This window comes from Bombina bombina, chromosome 2, assembly GCF_027579735.1.
Source record: "Bombina bombina isolate aBomBom1 chromosome 2, aBomBom1.pri, whole genome shotgun sequence".
Classification (NCBI taxonomy): domain Eukaryota; kingdom Metazoa; phylum Chordata; class Amphibia; order Anura; family Bombinatoridae; genus Bombina; species Bombina bombina.
Genome location: NC_069500.1, coordinates 109,641,582 through 109,662,727, shown reverse-complemented (window position 1 = coordinate 109,662,727; position 21,146 = coordinate 109,641,582). Strand labels below are relative to the sequence as shown.

The 21,146-nt window shown below is 34.5% G+C and overlaps 1 protein-coding gene across 1 annotated transcript in view; it reads left to right on the top strand.

Annotated features, from left to right (window-relative positions):
• GDNF (glial cell derived neurotrophic factor) overlaps positions 1-17,804 on the top strand; it is a 54,201-nt gene extending 36,397 nt beyond the window's left edge. Inside the window, exon 3 of the mRNA XM_053700426.1 lies at positions 15,769-17,804. Coding sequence (XP_053556401.1) covers positions 15,769-16,247 — 479 coding nt within the window. The 3' untranslated portion in view covers positions 16,248-17,804. The remainder of the gene's footprint in view (positions 1-15,768) is intronic.
• Positions 17,805-21,146: the final 3,342 nt, after the last annotated feature.

Here is a 21,146-nt window from a genome sequence, read left to right as displayed (position 1 = left end):
CTGAGCTGGCTGAAAAAAAAACTAACACCTGCAAAAAAGCAGCGTTCAGCTCCTAACGCAGCCCTATTGTTTCCTATGGGGAAACACTCTCTAAGTCTACACCTCACACCCTAACATGAACCCCGAGTCTAAACACCCCTAACCTTACACTTATTAACCCATAATCTGCTGCCCCCACTATCGCTGATACCTACATTATATTATTAACCCCTAATCTGCCACTCCGGACACCGCCGCAACCTACATTATAGCTATGAACCCCTAATCTACTCCCCCTAACATCGCCGACACCTATATTATATTTATTACCCCCTAATCCGCCCCCCCAACGTCGCCGCCACCTACCTACACTTATTAACCCCTAATCTGCCGACCGGACCTCGCCGCCACTATAATAAATGTATTAACCGCTAAACCGCCGCATCCGCCCGATTTATTTTATAGGTAATTTTGTAATTATTTTAACTGGGTAGCTATTAAATAGTTATTAACTATTTAATAGCTATTGTACATAGTTAAAATAAATACAAAGTTGCCTGTAAAATAAATATAAATCCTAAAATAGCTACAATGTAACTATTAGTTATATTGTAGCTATATTAGGGTTTATTTTATAGGTAAGTATTTTGTTTTTAATAGGAATAATTTATTTAATTATAGTAAATTTATTTAGATTAATTTAAATTATATTTAAGTTAGGGGGGTGTTAGGGTTAGGGTTAGACTTAGAGTTAGACTTAGGGGTTAATAACTTTATTATAGTAGCAGCGACTTTGGGGGCAGCAGATTAGGGGTTAATAATTGTAGGTAGGTGGCGGCGATGTTAGGGAGGGCAGATTAGGGGTTAATAAAATGTATTATAGTGTTTGCGAGGCGGGAGTGCGGCGATTTAGGGGTTAATACATTTATTATAGTGGCGGCGAGGTCCGGTCGGCAGATAAGGGGCTAATAAGTGTAGGTAGTTGGCGGCGACATTGGGGGGGGCAGATTAGGGGGTAATAAATATAATATAGGTGTCGGCGATGTTAGGGACAGCAGATTAGGGGTTCATAGCTATAATGTAGGTTGCGGCGGTGTCCGGAGCGGCAGATTAGGGGTTAAAAAAGATTTATTATAGGGTTTGCAATGTGGTGCGGCCTCGGTTTAGGGGTTCATAGGTAGTTTATGGGTGTTAGTGTACTTTGTAGCAAGGTAGTTAAGAGCTTTATGTTCCCGCGTTAGCCCATAAAGCGCTTAACTACTGACTTTTTTTGACGGTAGGAGTCTTGTCGGTAGAGGCGCTACCGCTCACTTCTTCCAAGACTCGTAATACCAGCGTTAGGCAAATCCCGTTGAAAAGATAGGATACGCAATTGACATAAGGGGATCTGTGGTAGCCTCGAGTCGCGGAAAGAAAGTGAGCGGTAGACCCTTTCCTGCCTGACTCTAAATACCAGCGGGCGGTAAAAAGCAGCGTTAGGACCTCTTAACGCTGCTTTTGATGGCTAACGCCAAACTCTAAATCTAGGCGTTAGTGTTTAACCAGTGCAAAAGTGCATAAAGAAATAGATTAAAAAAAGTTGTGAGCAGAACATGGTCAGTGTGCCAGTCAGAAAATACCAATCATTTGCTGTATACTGATCAGAACAACCTGGGAAGATTACAGTCCTAACAAGGCATGTTATTCCTTTGTGGGGGTTAAAGATATTTATCAAAGGGCAATTTAAAGGGATATGAAACCCAAAATGTTTCTTTTATAATTCAAATATAGCATGCAATTTTAAACAACTTTCTAATTTACTTCTATTATCATTTTTTCTTCATTCTCCTGGTATCTTTTGTTGAAAAGCGGGGACATATGCTTAGAAGTCGGCCCATTTCTAGGGCACTATATGGCAGCAGTTTTGCAAGAATGTTCTTCTTTTGCAATGGCACTAGATAGCTGCACTAATCCTGCCATGTAGTGTTCAGGATACCTACTTAGGTATCTCTTATCGGAACTAATCAAATTTTTAATAGAAACAAATTGGAAACTTTTCTAAAATGGTATCCTCTGCCTGAATCACGAAAGATAATTTTGTTGGGGTTTCATATCCCATTAAGCAATAATGAATAATTGTCTTGTTTACCTCACATTGATAGGATTAGATGTTCTATTCTAGCATTATAACAACGCGTTTCATGGTCCTGTCCTATGTTCTGAACTGCTCTGGATATTTATCATTTTTGTGTTAAGAAAAAGATAGTAAGTTGTTCTGTCCATTTATTTCTGATTTGGAACATGTTCACTCAGTATTTTTTTGGGAGGCCAATAAAAAAATGTTCCCTCCTGTTGAATTTTATTTCCGGTCCCACCCTAGTATAATGAACATTTCTTTTGACTTCTATTTGTAGACGGCTTTGATATGAGCAAGGCTAATCACTTCCAGTACTATTGATGCCATATTGAAGAGAATAAGCATCAAATGCAATCCAACTGTACCTATTAAGTAGCTACACAATGCGATCTCATGTAAACACAGCTGTGTCTCATTCTGTCAATGTGTGGTAACGTCTTGGTATCAGGGTGTTCATACAAATTGACTAAAAATACATTCATGCTATCACAGTAGTCATTGTATTTTGACCATATGTAAGGTGCTGCATTTCTCAGTTTGTCTAGTAATTGCCCATCAATAAAATGACACATGAGGAGATGTTTTACAACACTTTGCCCCAGGGCTTGACAAATCCTGGGAGCCAAGGAACCATCTTACATCTGGTTTATTTGTTAGATACTAAAAATGTATGCATTATCTTTTTATACCTGATAATAATAATAATAATATTATGCATTTGTTGTTTTTTTGCAATGCCACTGTATTTAACCCCTTAACGACCAGCACCATACAGGGTACGACACTGGTCGTTTAGCCTTTAAAGTCCAGCCTAGAGCCTATCTCAAAAATACCAGTTACTGTGTATACAATCACTGTGACTGCCAGTTATAACAAATGTTGAATATTCATGATAAAAACTAGAGCATCCCTTTAAATAATACTAGAGTTTTTCTGCTATTGCACCACTGCATCTGGAGTTGACTTGTTCTGCTGTAACTTGTAGCAGGGAATAGGTTAACTGTAAGCTGTTAATTCTCACAATTCTTCATTGCTGCTTTAGTCAAGTCTCTCTGATCCTAGTGATAACCTATTTTGACTCATTAGCCCTGAAGCAAAGAAATGAAAATCTCATGAAGTAATTTACTGTTCTCTGAAGCTGCAATGATCCCTGACTTTCCAGGCACTGAGGGATTTTTTTGCAATGTGTTGCTTTGCTGTTCATATTAAATTACCCAAGTCCAGCAATAAGTACAATTTAATGACAGGTCAACATATAAATCTCAGATCACTCCAAACTAAAAAGATCTAAATCAACATGAGATCTGTCATGCAAAACAGTGTAACAACATTCATAACTGAACTGGTGAAAGTGAACACAGAAGTATCAAAATTTATTACTAAAGCTGTAGTAATTGTGGACAGGAATTCCCTTCTACAAGCATAAAAATATGCAGTTTTGGAGTTTGAGCATCTAATATAAAAAGACACCTCCCTCATATATAGGCTCACATATAAGACATTTTGCAAAATGTTTACATTTACAAAATTCTCCCTTTAAAAGTTGTTTTAACAGTTTTGAATTACTAGAAATTATCTAGGTCATATACGTGAACGCAAATCTGCCTCCCCACACATGATGCAAGGGCACTAGTGATTTGTCACAGCAGCATTCAGAGCATGTGCAGCAGAAGATGATTATGACAAAAAACCCTAAATATTTATTTCACAATTCAGATAGAGCATACAATTTTAATAAACTTTCCAATTTACTTCTATTATCAATTTTGTTTAACTCTTGTGATATCCTTTATTGAAGGAGCAGCAATGCACTACTGGGAGCTAGCTTAATACATTGGTAATCCAATGATATGTGGCATATATGTGTAGCCACCAATTAGAGGCTATCTTCCAGCTCATAAGCCTACCCAGCTATGATTTCCACAAAGGATACCAAGACTATGAAGCAAGTTAGATAATAGAAGTATATTGGAAAGTTGTTTAAGATTATATGAATAATTTTAATATGAATCATGAAAGAAAACATTGGGTTTAATTTCCTATTAACTGTTTGTCAGTAAAAGTGAGATATTGTCAGCCTAAAAAACAGAGGAAGAGTACTAAAAACACAAGGAATCGCTTGTCAGGGCAGAGAGAAAGAGAAGAGAAGAAAGAGAAAAGAGAAACCGGTCAGCTGCTTCACTTCATTTTGTGTCATTCTATTTTTGTGCCGCCATCTTGTATCAGAACGGTTGGCTCTTTTGCTAGTCGCTTGCTGGATAACATTACGGGAGCTCAAGGACTCTACGAAATGTACTATTTTGTGAAATGTGAAAAGCCTGTCATAGATTTTATCTCCATTTGCACAGATTTTTCTATGCAGAAAGATAACAATGCACTCAATAATAATTTTTTATATTTTACTTAAAGGGACAGTATACACTCATTTTCATATAACTGCATGTAATAGACACTACTATAAATAATAAGATGCACAGATACTGATATAAAAATCCAGTATAAAACTGTTTAAAAACTTACTTAGAAGCTGTCAGTTTAGCTCTGTTGAAAAGGTAGCTGGAAAGCCCACTGCAAGTGGCAAATAAGACACTCCCCCCCCTCCCCCTTCTTTTGCACATGAAAAGACCCTTTACACAAACAGGAGCAAGCTGGAGAAGGTAGCTGACGGTATTCACATAAAACTTTGGGGCTTGGTTAGGAGTCCGAAAATCAGAGCAATGTTATTTAAAAATAAGCAAAACTATACATTTATTTAAAAAACAACTTTATGGGCTTTATAAATAGATCATCTACAAAACATTTATGCAAAGAAAAAATTAGTATAATGTCCCTTTAAAGGTGTTTTTTATTTGTCAGTTTTGTTTTTTGTGCTGCATAAATCTACTTTTCTGCATTTTTCAAGTTAAACATTTTACTTAACGTTTTTTTCATGCAACAATATTAATTGTTGATCTTCCATATGCATTATAGATTATAGATTGTAATATATATATATATATTTTTAAAATAAAAGCAATGTTATCTTCCTACACATCTGCGTAATTACATTGCTATCCACTAACCAGTAGCTTGGGGTTGCTGCAAGATCTGTAATTTGTGTATGTTCCTATACCAGAAATAAAAAAACGCTAAGCAGTTTTTTTTATTATTTAGCTGACAATATATTTCAAAATTTATTTGCAAACTGTTTTTCAAAGGACCAGAATAGTTTGTGCTGGATTGTGCCTTTAAATCTTGGAGGAATCACAGTTGTCAGGATTTGGATTAAAGTTACATGAATACATATGGCCTCTGATTTGCTTTCATTTTTGCAATATAGTTCAAGTCCGGCACAGGAGCCACAGAGAACTTCTGGTCCATAACAGGAAATAGCCGGCGAGCAATTCTGCAGCAGCAGTTGCACAAGCCCCACAATCACTGGTCGTTTACAGCTCAGCAGCTGCAACTGCGAATGGGACTTTAACTTTATGTTTAACCCTTTTAAACTATGTGTTTAAACACATAGGGGCTGATTTATGAAAGTGCGAGTGGACATGATACACTGTAGCGGATCATGTCCGCCGCACATTGATAAATGCCGACAGCATAAGCTGTCGGCATTTAGCATTCCACAAGCAGTTCTGGTGAACTGCTTGTGCAATGCCGCCCCCTGCAGAGGGTGTCAATCAATCCAATCGTATTTGATCGGGCTGATTGCTGTTCGCCGCCTCAGAGGCGGCAGACGAGTTAAGGAGCAGCGGTGAGCCTGAAGGCTCGCGCGGAAACAGCTTCATTAGGGGCCATTCAGGAGTTGATAAATCAGCCCCATAGAGTTGGAGCCTCAATAGTGCTTTGACAATTAAGCACTACAATGTCCTATAATATTACTATTTTTTTGTATGAGTTCTAGGTTACTCTCATTCTACTAATGTAATTACACTAACCGCTGGTAATTTTATTGTTCGGTGCTATCATTTAATAAATATATCCTTGTTGTTTCTCATTGTTTGCTTTTATGTCTATTGTGAGTACAGAAAATATAGGTATGAGTTGCTATTTTTACATTTTCACCCATTTTATTAATTATTTTGGTCCTGCGGAAAACCTTTAAAGGGATATGAAACCCAATTTTTTTCATTCATGATTTGGATAGAGGATGCAATTGTAAACAACTGTCTAATGTACTCCTATTATCAATTTTTCTTCATTCTTTATTTGAAAAGCAGCAATGTAAGCTTAGGAGCTGGCCCATTCTTGGTTCAGTGCCTGGGTATAGCTTGCTAAATGTAGCCACCAATTAGCAAGCGCTACCTAGGGTGCTGAACCAAAAATGGGCAGGCTCCTTAGCTTACATTCCTGCTTTTTCAAATAAAGATACCAAGAGAACAAAGACAAATTGATAATAGGAGTAAATTGCAAAGTTGCTTAAAATTGCATGCTCTGTCTGAATTATGAAAGAAAAAATTGGGTTTCATATCCCTTTAAACAATATTGTCAGACTAGGCTTTCCTGTTAGCAGAGCTGATCCCAGCCTTCCTCTGCATGACAGGTGACATGTCTAAGCATATGTATATTTAGGCAAATTTCTGTGTCAGACATTTCAGTCTGATGTTTGCTTTAAACCAATTATGCTGTGATCATTAGTTGAATTGTCAAAAGAAAATATGGCATTTCCGTTCTCATTTCTCCTCAAAGATTCAAAATATTATTGACCTAATCATTTTTCCATTTTAAGCATTTGTTGTATACTTTATTTCACATATGGTGTTGGGAAATACTTCAGTCTCTTCCTTATTAACCCTTTCGTGACTGGGTTAAAGTGTCTACATCGGAACAACTGTTCCGATGTAGACAAATTGAAATTATGCGATCGTGCAAACGATTGCGAGATTTCAATTATGGGATCGGGTCTGGGGGGCGTCCCTATGACGCTAGGAACGCCCTCCAGACCGCAATCAAATCCTGCAAGCGCAGTAGGCTTCAGGACAGCCGTTGGCTATGACGTTGTATTCCGTCATAACTGCTTTAAAGCCCAGAGCCGTTGTGATGGAATACAACAGCATAACGGGGGCAAAAGGTTAAAGAATTATTAAATGTTTGTAAACAAAAAATGAGAATTGTTCTGAGGCTGTATACATTATGGTTTATAGAAAGACAATGTAAAAGGTTACTCAGAAAAATCCATATTTGCTAAAAGACATTCGTAGTATAAAGGACATAATCCAATCTTTGCATAGGTTTAATTGTTAAGCCAATAGACATATAAAAAAACATACAGAAATTCTTCATATGAACTAAAATAACCGGTCAATATAAAAACTGAAAACAGGTGATATCTATTTTCCTTATTGTAAAAGGGACATGAAACCTAAATTTCTTATTTCATGATTTGGATAGAGCATACCATTTTAAACCAATTTTGTAATTTATTTCTGTCAATAAATTTGTTTAATTCTTTCTGTATCCTTTGTTGAAAAGTATACCTAGGTAGGCTCAGAAGGTGCAAATTGGTGGCTGTACATATATGCATCTTGTCACTGGCTTTCAGCTAGCTCCAAGTAGTGCACTATTGCTCCTTCAACAAAGGAGACCAAGAGAAGGAAGCAAATTAGATAATAGAAGTAAATTGGAAATTTGTTTAAAATGTTATGCTCTATCTGAACCATGGAAGAAAAATCAGCAAATATATAACATTTTCTACACTTCTGAGCAATGTCAGAAAGCAAATTCTATCACCTGCATATGCTGCAAATCAAATTGTTGGGTTTTTTTGGCAATTTGCAGTATTTTGAAAACCTAGGTTACGGAATTTCCTTCTTTTTTTTTTGGCTTCTCTAGTCTAGGGAGTGTGTGACAATTTAAACTTTTTAAACAAAAGCAATAGGTGCTTGGTCAATGTCCCTTCAACTGAACACTTAACACCTTTGTATATTTTAATACTTTAATTTTTGCTCAAAACGCCATCACTGCCTGGAACCTTGGAATTGTGTACAGCATACTTGAATCAGAAACACAAAGTATGAACATGCAATTTGATAAGTTATATTGTGTCTTCAGTGATATTTGATATCATGGGATTCTGAGGTATTCTGGTCTTTAGGCTTTTTCATTTAAATATCTATTCAGAAATTCTTAAATGATGAAACATGCATTCCCATAGCTGCTAGAAGGAACTACATGAAATGTATTTAGCCCAGATGGGTGCTTAGTAACATAAAAAAAAAGGTTAAATAGTCAAGTGAAGTTCAAGTTATGTTATATCTTAAAAAATAAAAATGTAAAAATAAATTAAATGTATTTGATTGATTTATTTGTAACATTGGGTGTGGTGTGCACCTATAATGTTTAAACCTATATTCCGAAAAGTCAGATTTAAATAGATTATAGTAAATAGTAAATAGATTAGACAGAGCATGACATGTTAAGCAACTTTCCGATTTGTTTGTTACCAATTTTGCTTAGTTCTTTTGGTATCTTTTGTTAAAAAGTAATCCTAGGTGAGCTCAGGAAAATGCAAATATATTTAGCCATCTGGCAGGCAGTGTTTGCAACAATGTTTATAGCAATGTTATACATAATAACAAACACTGTTGCCATCGAATGCTAAAGACAGGTGCACGCTCCTAAACTCCTGTCAGCCTACCTAGATTTACTCTTCAACAAGGGATACCAAGAGAACAAAGCAAATTTGATAATATTGGAAAGTTGTTTAAAATTACCTACTCTATCTGAATCACAAAACCTACATTTCTACTTTATTATCCCTCTCACATTTTTTTTTATTTATTTTGCTCAGAGCTCTAGTGGTTATATTTGTTATTGAATAAATTATCACTACTATCACAAATTTACTGGACAGTTTCAGTTAGGGTTGCCACTGCCACTGGGCATGGATAAATAATTATACAGCATCTCTCTTAGGCTAAATCTGTTGAGACAGATATTAAATGCTCATTTATTTCAATTTAAAATCCTACACAATGTGTTTTTAAATGTGTTTGGTTTGACCTGAACCTTAAACATACAGGCCAAGCTTGTAAATTAAATCACATTATTTCTAGCAAGTTATGTGTTGCAATTACTCCCACTCTACACAAGGGATCTAATGTGTTTACTGATTTTCATTTTGATTTATTTCAAATGTATTCCTATAAACTCAAATTGCTTTTCATTTTCACATCGGGTTGCCACCTCATTTTTTCCTGGATGCTTATGAGTTATACATGCTGCAGGGTGTGCAGGTAGGAACATGAATTTCAACCCTGGATAGCACACAAATAGTGACACTGAACAGCACTATTCAATCATGTTCCTCTCTGCACACCCTGTAGCATGTATAACTCATAAGTGTCCAGGAACACATGGTTGTGGAGGCAACCCTATTTTCACAGTCCATCCTTCAACTGAGGGATTTGATGCCTCTGTAGGTTACACTGGTTCTGAATTATGTGTGGCTTTTGCAACTTCTTGCTCACCCTTTTTGATTCTCATGACAGGATATTTGTTAAATTATCATGAGAATAATATATATAAACACTATAGTAATATGTCTGCTAATTGCTGAATAAGGAATAATTGGTACTTTGTTTTTGACAGTTAGGTCTCACTAACTACTACTAAAAATACTTCTAGGCCAGTGATGGCTAACCTTGGTACCCCTGATGTTTCATAACTACATTTCCCATGATGCTCAACTAGACTGCAGAGTGCCTAAGCATCATGGGAAATGTAATTTTAAAAACATCTGGAGTGCCAAAGTTAGCCATCACTGATCCAGGCTGCATAACGTGCTCAATTTATAGTAGTAATTGAGAAAGTCAAGAGTTTGAGTCAAGACAATAGAAATATAAGCTTTTAACATAAATTACGATAAACTTAAAATTCTGTTTATGTTAGATAATATTCCATTAACCCCTGACATGCAATCTGCTCTGGCAGTCAGAGCGTTAAAGCTGCAGAAGTCCTGATGAGTGTGTATTTGTTAGTATAAGTAAAATTAACTTGCAACTAAATAAAATTGAATTGCATAAAGATTCTAAGCATGTTGAACCATGACAGGGTTAAACTATCATACCAGATACACAGTGATAATAGTGTTTGAATAGGTTTTCCATATTTGCATGTTTTGTGGTGAACTAGAAAGCTCACAGATGCCATTATGTGCATTGCTATCAGCCACTAATTTGACTTGTAAATTTTTTTTACAATTTCTTGCTTTGCTGTATTTTATCTTATAAAGATTCTTCATACTTATTAAAGGGACACTAAACCCATTTTTTTTATTTCATGATTAAGATAGAGCATGCAATTTTAAGCAACTTTCTAATTTACTCCTATTATCAATTTTTCTTTGTTCTCTTGCATATCTTTATTTGAAAAAGAAGGCATCAAAGCTTTTTTTTGGGGTTCAGAACTCTGGATAGCACTTTTTTTATTGGTGGATGAATTTATCCACCAATCAGCAAGAACAACCCAGGTGGTTCACCAAAAATGGGCCGGCATCTAAACTTACATTCTTGCATTTCAAATAAAGATACCAAGAGAATGAAGAACATTTGATAATAGGAGTAAATTAGAAAGTTGCTTAAAATGTCATGCTCTATCTGAATCACAAAAGAAAAAATTTGGGTGCAGTGTCCCTTTAAGTATTATTATTCCACGGTTATTAGCAACACTAACAAAGTATACAAGAGAATAACATATTTTTTGCTCACGCAATAAATTCAGATTTAGAAAGATATAGATATATATAGATATAGATAGATAGAGATATATTATTGCAGCTGTATGAAATGTAAGTTGGCTTATTCTCTGAGAAAAGCCTGGACTCACTTATCATATAATTTGTGTGAGTGTGATATAATTAAAGGGCATGAAAGGGAAATATGACATGCTGTTATTTGTTAGTGCATATCATTTTCACACTACCGACCCTGCGAGTCCACGTGCAACCCAGCAAGGATTAGTTAAAGTACCACTTGGAAGCCGCAGAGAACTACTGGTCTAAAGCGGACACAGCCAGTGAGTCATTTAGCAACCTCAGGTGGCTATATGGGTTAAACACATGGGCTTGCAGGGTCAGTAGTAGATAAATGCATTTGTTTTTTTCTTTCCCTAACAAATGCAGAAGTAACCTGCTGAAAGCTGCAATCAGCTCAATGATTCTTCTGAAAGTGCAACACCCGGAGTTCTGTGCAAATCCATATCTAAGTGTGTTGCACTTTCATAAGAATAATTGCAAGTCTGAAAAGAGCCGATCGCGGCTTTCAGCAGCTGACTTCCGCATTCATTAGGGAACAGAAAAAACAAATGAACATATCTAGTCGGTAGTTCTAAAATGACATTCTCCAAAAAATTAGAGCTTGTCATATGTGCACTATAATGTCCCTTTAAATGTATCTAAAGTCATAATAAAACCTTTATGAGTCAGATAGCGCATGTGATTTTAAACTACTTTTACATTTATTTCTTGTACATTTTGTACATGAAAATGCTCTTGAGATTGATGTTTAGGCTATCAAAAAGTGTCACTGAGCCACCCCACTTCTTTATTGGTGAAGAGTGACAATCCTCACAGACATAAAATATAAATGTTTGTGTCTTAGTGTATTTTACAAAAAAGAATAAGAAAATACATTTGCAACAAAGAAAAAAATACTTTCGCTCCCTGTTTAAAAATTCTTTAAATATACATTATAGTCAGATTAAATCCCTGAATATTGAAGCACATTTAGAAATTATGCTCTGTACATGTATTATTTGTTGTGCTTTATTGCATCCAAATATTTTCTATTTGCCATACTTAAAGTGATGGTAAACCTTAACTAATCAAATGCCATATATTTAATCTTTGCCATTAAAAAAGTATACAGTATGTGTACCTTTCCTGTTTTTTATCCATCTGTTAAAGGGTTAAATTAGTGCATATATTAATGCTTCTATTGCAATGTTATGCGGCCCACTTGGATGAACCCTTTTTTTTTATGACAATTCTAGTGAACATCCAATCAGCGTGTGTGTCATTTGACAGTCTTGAAGTCCAGTCCCTTGAAAGCCCTTAGAAAGCCTATGTAGAGAGTGGATGTGACTGCTCTATATATCACAGCCCAGCCAAAAGAGTAAATGAAGGGGGCGGAGGAACAGACAATATCAATTAGAATTATAAATCTTTTATTATAAAATATATATATATATATATATATATATATATATATATATACACTTTAAAAAAAAATATTATGTGATTTTTCATTGCAACATTCTAATATCGCTTACCATCACTTTAAGTATGCACCAGTTTACCAGACCTTGCTACTTGCTACTCAGTGGTTGTCTACAGCAGTTTACAAACTCATTTACACCTGGCTTTAATTGACCCAATCTGATTACATGAGATAAACATGCTTAACGAGACAGTAAAGTCAAAATTAAACTTTCACGACTCCCGTGGAGCATACCTAGGTATTCGGCTTGTGCATTCATAGGTTTCGGAGCAGGATTTCTGCTTGTGAAAGTACAACACAAAGATCTGTGCAAATCCAGATCTTGGTGTGTATCAATTTGGCTCTGAAAAGTACCCCCCTTCTTCCTTATACAGAGGTATCTGAAACCTCTGAATGCACATGCCGAATACCTAGGTAGGTTCTGGAGCAACAATGCTCTGCCTGGAGCTAGCTGGTGATTGGTGGCTGCACATATATGTATTTTGTCATTGGCTCACTAGATGTGTTCAGCTTTATCCCAGGAGTGCATTGCTGCTCCTTCACCAAATGTTGTTTAAAACAGTTCTATTCTGTCTATTTATTCATTATTGTATTTATTTATTGTAATGTTTATGTAAACGTATATGATTTAGAATCCAGCAAATCTGGCTCTCACAGATCACAAATGTTTTATTCCCAGAGGATAAATTAGGCTTAGTACAATGTTATCTATATGACACACATGAACTAGTACTGTCTAACTGTGAAAAACTCTGAGCTAGGAGGCGGTTTTCAACGGTTTAGAAATCAGTTTGAGCCTTCCTAGGTTTAGCTTTTAACATATACCACCAAGGGAACAAAGCAACATTGATGATAAAAGTAAATTGGAAAGTTGTTTAAAATTGCATGCCCTATCTGAATCATGAAAGTTTAATTTTGACTAGACTGTCCCTTTAAAACATTGCATTCATTTCTATATAAGCATCAGAATTTAATTACTGCATTAGATCTACATTCATAGCTGCTGTTTTAATAGCAAAATCTTCATTGTTTTGCAGTCGAAGAACACATCCCTTAAACCTTTTTTAGTTTTGTATATTTCATCTTCTCTGCTACAACTAATTATGGATATATAATAAATACATTTTAAAAATAAACTCTTACACAAAATAGTGTTTTGCAAAAATTTCTCACTATGCATAATTAATTATTTTGGGCTAGATTACAACTGGAGGGCTAAAGTTAGCGCGCTGTATTGAAATATTGAGCCCGTGTTAAGTTGCATGCGCATTACAAGTTGAAAGTAAACGCGACTGCATGAGCACACACAAATTTGCACTCGTCAGGTTAGCGAGACTGAAGCCCTCGTTTAAAGGGTTAGGGCTAAATAAAAAGTTGCACCAAACACAACATAAATACATTAAAATAAACAGTTACACAGCCTGATATATATTATTCATATAAATAAAGATACAAAGTTATAAGGGTTAAAAGGTGTATGGTATATGACAAGGTATTTGAATGGAAATGGCTATAATGTATATATACACACAAATACATGTCTAAATATGTGTCTACATACATATGTATATAAGTTTATACATATGTATTTATGTTAAGATGTGTGTGTATATATGTATGTATATACTGTACATATATACACATATAAACACAAATATATAGACACGTATTAAAACATATACATATGTATATAAACTTTGGAGTCTTTTCCACTCAAATACCTGAAAACATTTTTATTTAATTGTAATATTTAATAATGTGTTTGTGCGGTAAATATTTTACATTCCAATGTTCTTCACATAGGGGGAAATGTTCTATGTATTTTTAAATAGATATTCTTATATATATATATATATATATATATATATATATATATATATATATATCTGTATATACTTTTACCTATGTATATTCATATAGATATATAGGTATAAATATATATTTTACAAAACATTAATCAGCTATATATAGAAATATCTATTTAAAAATAAATAGATTATTTTCTTCTATGTGAAGAACATTGGAATGTAAACTATTCAATCATAACTACATTCGGGTTCATTCGGACTAGCAAAATGAAAGAGTTATTTACAGCATTTGGCAAAATGGTAAAAAGGCCCAGGATCACATCAAGGTTTCTTCCTCCCTGGGGCCCTAATCTACAACCACACAAGCTGTGCAGCTGTCTGTGAGTGCTGGTGAGCATCCAAGGCTGTGTATTTTGCAGGGCCATGGAATGCGTACCCAGTCCAGTTTAATTTAAGAGTGCAGTCCATTTCTATATTTTGTATGTGTCTAGAGGTATTACAAAGGGCCTGTGTCACCCTTGTTTGTATTTCAGTGTGTTTGGTTGAAAGCATGCATTGTGTGGTTGTACGTTAGGGACCCCGGGGAGAAAGAGAACTTGATGTGGTCCTGAGCCTATCACCATTTGGCCAAATACTGTAACTAACTCTTCCATTTAGCCCTTAATCTAGCTGTGTGCTTGCAAGAAAGTGCCAGACTTTGAATGTATTACGTGTGTGTGTATGTACAGTATATGTATGTGTATATATATGTAAATATATATATATATATAAACATCAATATGAAATGGAGGGCACTCACAGGTCTTGATTGAATTTCAACTTTTTTATTATCAATAAAGATTCACATAGGTCGACGTTTCGGCTCCACAAGTGAGCCTTTCTCAAGACAATCTTATTTTTCACTTTGGCGTGTTCAAGCTGCCATTCCCAAACATCACTAAATAAACTACTTTGTTTTCTACTATCAAGACCAGAGAGTGCTGTCTTTTGCTTGCTACTGTGTATATATATATATAGTAAATCATATGTACGTGTGTATATCTCGGCAATTACTGCTTATTTTCTTACTAAAAAATACTCTTTATTAGATCACTCCAAAAAAACTTACTTTACTTTTAATATTTTCTTACAAGCATCATAAAAACAGGGATTAAACTGTCAGGTGAATGTAAACTGTAGTTGCACAGTAGTTCAGTTATAATATATAGAGGAGAATATTCTCGCTGAATTTTAAGCAAACAACAAATGTTATTTTATAAGCATTTCATGGACAGTCTACCACTCCTTAATGAATGTCAAAAGATGGGGAGTGGTATATAATAGACTGAGTAATAAATGACCGCAGTTTCTTGCCCTAGACCCTACTACCTATTTACCAAACCACTTTGCCATAACATTGGAGTATCATTAGGGGACATTGGATACATATTGAAGTTAGTTTTGCACAAGTACCTTGGAGACAGAATACTGTCAATGCTGATTAGAATTGGGATATTGACAGCAAACATGGTTTTTACAGTCTGCTTTATAACTATATATTTAAACTAATTCCTATTTGAGCGCTGAATATTTTTGCACGCTTTGATTAAATAAATAAAAAATTGGCATCACATTCTAATATAATGTGTTTTATGTTTTTCTTTCTTTTTTTTAAACAAAACAGCTGAAATACCTGATGATTATCCAGAGCAGTTTGATGATGTACTGGAATTCATTCAAGACACAATAAAAAGACTTCGGAGGTCGTCCAACAAGCAAACTCTCTCCAGGCAAGGAAGAGGAAGGAATAGAGTTGTACCGAGTATTGAGAATTCCAGTAAAAAAACAGGGAAAGACAGAAAGAGAAAAAATAAAGGCTGTGTTTTGCGGGAGATACATTTGAACGTGACAGACTTGGATTTGGGGTATGAAACTAAGGAAGAACTTATCTTTCGGTACTGCAGTGGATCTTGTAATGACCCAGAGACAATTTATGACCAAATTCTAAAAAATCTAACAAGAAAGAAAAAATTAGTTAATGACAAAGTTAAGCAGGCTTGTTGTAGGCCGATTGCTTATGACGATGATCTTTCTTTTTTGGACGATAACTTAGTTTATCATACCCTGAGACAACATTCCGCCAAGAAATGTGGATGTATTTGACTTGTTGAGATTGCCACATGAATGTGAGCATTGCATTCCTGCAGTAATGCAAAGGAAGGGATCAAGATTCCCAAAGTGGCGCTCCCGCCGATGGAGAAGAGGACCAAGGAAGACGGAGCATCATATCTTGCTGGGAACCCATAGAGATGTTTGTTGAGCACCAGGGAAGGAGTCACAAGTAAAGGGCTCTGGCAAATCTACAGCAGAACATCTACAGAAGAAGACAAAACTCTAGATGTTGGATATCGTACCACCATTATATATGCTATAGCTCACCAGCAGTATTGACTGGACAAGTCAATAACCAGCTTTAAAAAAACACAACCGTTTATACTTCATGCATGTCAGGTTTACCAATATATTTTTGTACAAAAATATGTATATCGTGATCCATTATTTCTGTATTTGGGGAATGATTATAATATTTACAATTTGCAATACATGATATATCAGTACACTTAAAATCCTGTATGGTTGGTATTGTATAAAATCAGATTCTTTCTAACTGTACACAGTGGGCTCATTTCCATTTAGTTCTGCAATAAACAGGGAGTTATTTCAAAACCCAAATTAATTTGCTGGAGTAAATATTCGGAAGTTCCCCTTATTGATTAGTCAATACAGTTAGAATAAGCGACCATCTGACACAGAATAATTTTTTTTTGGTTTACAGAGAGTCATTTCTCCTTTTTTGACAATACATTAATTATTGGTCCATAGGGGCCAACAGACTACTTGATGCCATGCATCCTTTCAGATACATGAATATATAAAGGATATTTATTGAGAATTAAGTTATTTCTATTTATTACAGTCCACTTTTGAATGTTTCTTTTTTTTCCTATTTATTAAACTTTCTCTTCAATGGTGCCAAAGTGGAGCATGCTTTCAAGATTGAGATTTTATAGCAGAGGAATTTCATACTTTACTTTTTTTGAAGGCTTGAATACAAAATGCTGTACATGCTGGAAAATTTGCATTAAGCATATTTAATCACTGCTTGCTCATTGTTTGTAACCCGTACGCATTAGGGGAAAGGTTCACCTGTTCCTTGTTTATTCTGTTTGTTGCACAGTATTTTCGTTGATACCAAATATATAAAGGCAATCTTCTAATTCTCTACAGTTCCCACATCAACAGATGATGCGTTTTTCAAGCTGGTTTAATGTGTTATTAATATAATAATAATGTTTAATATATGAATAATTTAAATATGCTGTAGTCTGCTTCATACACATCTTGTAAAAACATGTCATTCATTTTTCTAATCTGTTACAGCAGCTATGAGCTTACTTAACATTAAAGGGACACTGAACCCACATTTTTTTCTTTCATGATTCAGATAGAGCATGCAACTTTAAGCAACTTTCTAATTTATTCCTATTATCAAATGTTCTTCATTCTCTTGGATATCTTTATTTGAAAAGCAAGAATGTAAGTTTAGAAGCCGGACCATTTTTGGTGAACAACCTGGGTTGTTCTTGCTGATTGGTGGATAAATTCAACCACCAATAAACAAGTGCTGTCCAGTGTTCTTAACCAAAAATTGACTGGCTCCTTAGCTTAGATGCCTTATTTTTCAAATAAAGATAGCAAGAGAACAAAGAAAATATGATAACAGGAGTAAATTAGAAAGTTGCTTAAAATGTCATGCTCTATCTGAATCATGAAAGAAAAAAATTGGGTTCAGTGTCCCTTTAAAGATACTTTTATTTCCATCTATCTCAAAATTCAAGAGCTATACTACGGATTTACACCCAAGCTATTTTGTGGTGGCAAAAGGTAAACTAAATTATTTTTCATTAGCAATGGCAAACAAAACCTGCTTGCAAAATCCATCACTGCCAATTCATTAAGTTTATTTTATGGTATAGGAGAATATTCTTCAGTAACACTGTCATCACTTTGCATGATTTTACAAAATACTATACCTTGTGTTTGAAAATAAAATATATTGTTCTATTTTAACATTTCATTGATAGAACTTTCACTCAGTAATATGTATTCTTTTTAAAAGTAGTGTTGAGTTCTCCATGGGACCTCTAACCCTCCCACAAACTAAACTGAATTACTTTCTACAGGGCTCAGAGAGTACAGGCTAGCTTTCGTGTGTTTTTTCTTCCAGATTACAAAAATTGTGCTGAGATTAAAACTCAGTTTTTAATATTGTACAATGTGAAAGAACATTATTTAAACGTGTTAACATTTTTCAATGTTTAAAGAATTATTAAGTTAAAGCTGGTTTTGAAACTTACAGGAAGTGCACATTTGTGCACAACGTATTTAAGTGAGTATCATTTACTCACTTGTTTTTAAGGATAACGCTCATCACCGTATTGGTGAACAGGTACATGCCACATATTTTTGTTGGCAATGTATCATCACTTTAAATAAAAAATTAAAAAAATAACAATATATTGTTAAATATAGTCCTTCAAGATAAAAAAAATTATAAAATTACCCAATAAAAACCTTTAATTTTTTTTTCGACCTAATAACAAACATTAGCTCTGCAAACATTCATAGAAGTCTAAGTGCATCACCTAAACAGGGCATTACTCTACAGCGCATAAGCAGTTACATCATCACTGCATTCTGTTCATCCATAGGGCAGTTACGTTTTATGTACTTTTAAGGCTTTTTTAACACAACTATATGTATTTACCAAATCAAACATGCTGCTACAGCCATACATGCAATGTGGTGACAGTGTTTTGTTTTTGTTATGTTTTTTCTTTAAACTTGAATGTAAAACAACCGTGTGATTCTTAAGATTGTTTCTCAAGCCTACTGTTGTCACTTACCACACACACACACACACACACACATATATATATATATATATATATATATATACACACATATATATATATATATATATATATATATATATATATATATATATGTATATATATTTCCCTTTTTTATAGCAACTAGCCAACATGCGTTAGTATTACCCAGACATTTTATTCCACTAGCTGCTTTCTGTATCATGGCATCTGTGCTGAGCTGAGGTACAGAACTTATAATTTATGATTGCTGTTAATTGTCTATGTCTTGCAAACAGGCTTTTCCATCTTTTTTTTAATCAACCACTAACTTAAGAATAGATTTCATATTTTACCGTAAAATACATACATAAGTGATGTGTAGTCTGTTACAAGACATGATTCAGTTTAATTAGATGATCTTTGATTATGAATGCGGGGGTCATACAACTGTATTTGCAGATATTACTGGAAGCAAATGCATGTCCTATCAGATCTACTGTACTGAGTAGTCATGTGCATATACTGTACATAATCTGCTTGACTTTTCACTCTGTAGCACTGTTAGGGAAATACAACTAAAATGCAAGCTTTAGGGTTTTATTGCACATCACTTTTGTACAGCACAATAACACCTTATAAATACATTTATGTATTTGATATGAATGGCTGTGCTTATCATCTTTTTATAGTAGTCTTGTTTAAGGTACATTGTAATCAAAATCATAAATATGAAAGGGCAACAGTTAAAATATGTATTTGCCTGGAAAAAAGGGATAAGAAAAAGGTGTTACATTTAAATTGAAACTAACAGGAAATGATTGTCTGTGTCTTTATTTCTCATTGGCTAATAGGGAAACTCCCTCAAAGAATGTTAGGTTATTGTTTATTCTGCAGAGAAACAAAGCACTGTAATTCATTTTATAATACTTTATTTTAGATGGAAGAGAAAACATTTCTGAGTACACTGTCCCTTTAAATTCAGTATCCAAAATATGCTTATACTTATGCCATGAGTTTGTCCAATTACTTAATTTTTGTAAGGTGACCATCTGAATGCTCTAATTAAATTGACTGTCTAGATGGTGGACACATCAAAACTCAGTGGTATTTAACAAGTAAATGCTCCTAAACAGCATGACATGCTAGCTTGGACAGCTGTGACCCTCTGCAGCAGTTTTAGATGAAACCTTAATACTGTTAACCTCCGTGGTCCTTGTATCTCCCATGAAGAAAAATTATATAAAACCCTTTAATTGCATTGCTTCCCCTCTGGCAAACCAGGATTAAAGTTTGACCCCTTTAAATATACTTTTCTAAATCCACATGATCTCCTATCTTTCCTATACTCAGTTCACATTCACAGACAGATAGCCAGTACATTACATTATAAACCCTGGTATATTTATTTCTGTTCTTTTTCTGTTTCATGATGGTCAGAGAGTAATTTAACTGATCTGCTGCTGGTAACTCACAAGTTTCTTATTTCTTCACATTGGCTTGTGTTTATTAAACTAAGGGATATTTAAAAAGGGATATTAAACTTATTTTTAATGCATATAAAATGCAACAATGAATCATCTTAGAATATTGGGTTAAATTAAAGCTGCTAGATTTTGAGACTGACAGGAAATGCATATTTGCTAGGGATCAGTTGCTTCCTGGTTGATAAGTACAATGTGTTCATGTCTGTTGGTTATATTAGATGATGAAGACAATGCCTCCTCTGTGTTAGTGGACATAGACATACTTCTACAGGCATGAAAAAATATAAAGTTTTGCTACACACATCTGCTTTTCAAAAAAATATTATAAATTCTAAAAGACTCAATTTTATTGCAACAAAGAAAAAGAGATGTAATGTCCCTTTAAATACAAAGAAACAGTAGATGAATAAAGATTAGCAGAAATTGAATTGACATTAAAAAAGCAGATCATGTACTATTAACGTACATACATAAGCTCTCTTCAGCTTTATAAACGTTTGTTATGCATATGATGAATAAAAGGTTTATAGATGACAGTTTCTCAAGCCTTATTACTTACTACATTATAGTCGGTCTTCAAAAAGGGTAAAGTTTGTGAATATTTTTTTAACAAGTGATCTGAAGGTATACTTGCTTATCTGAAA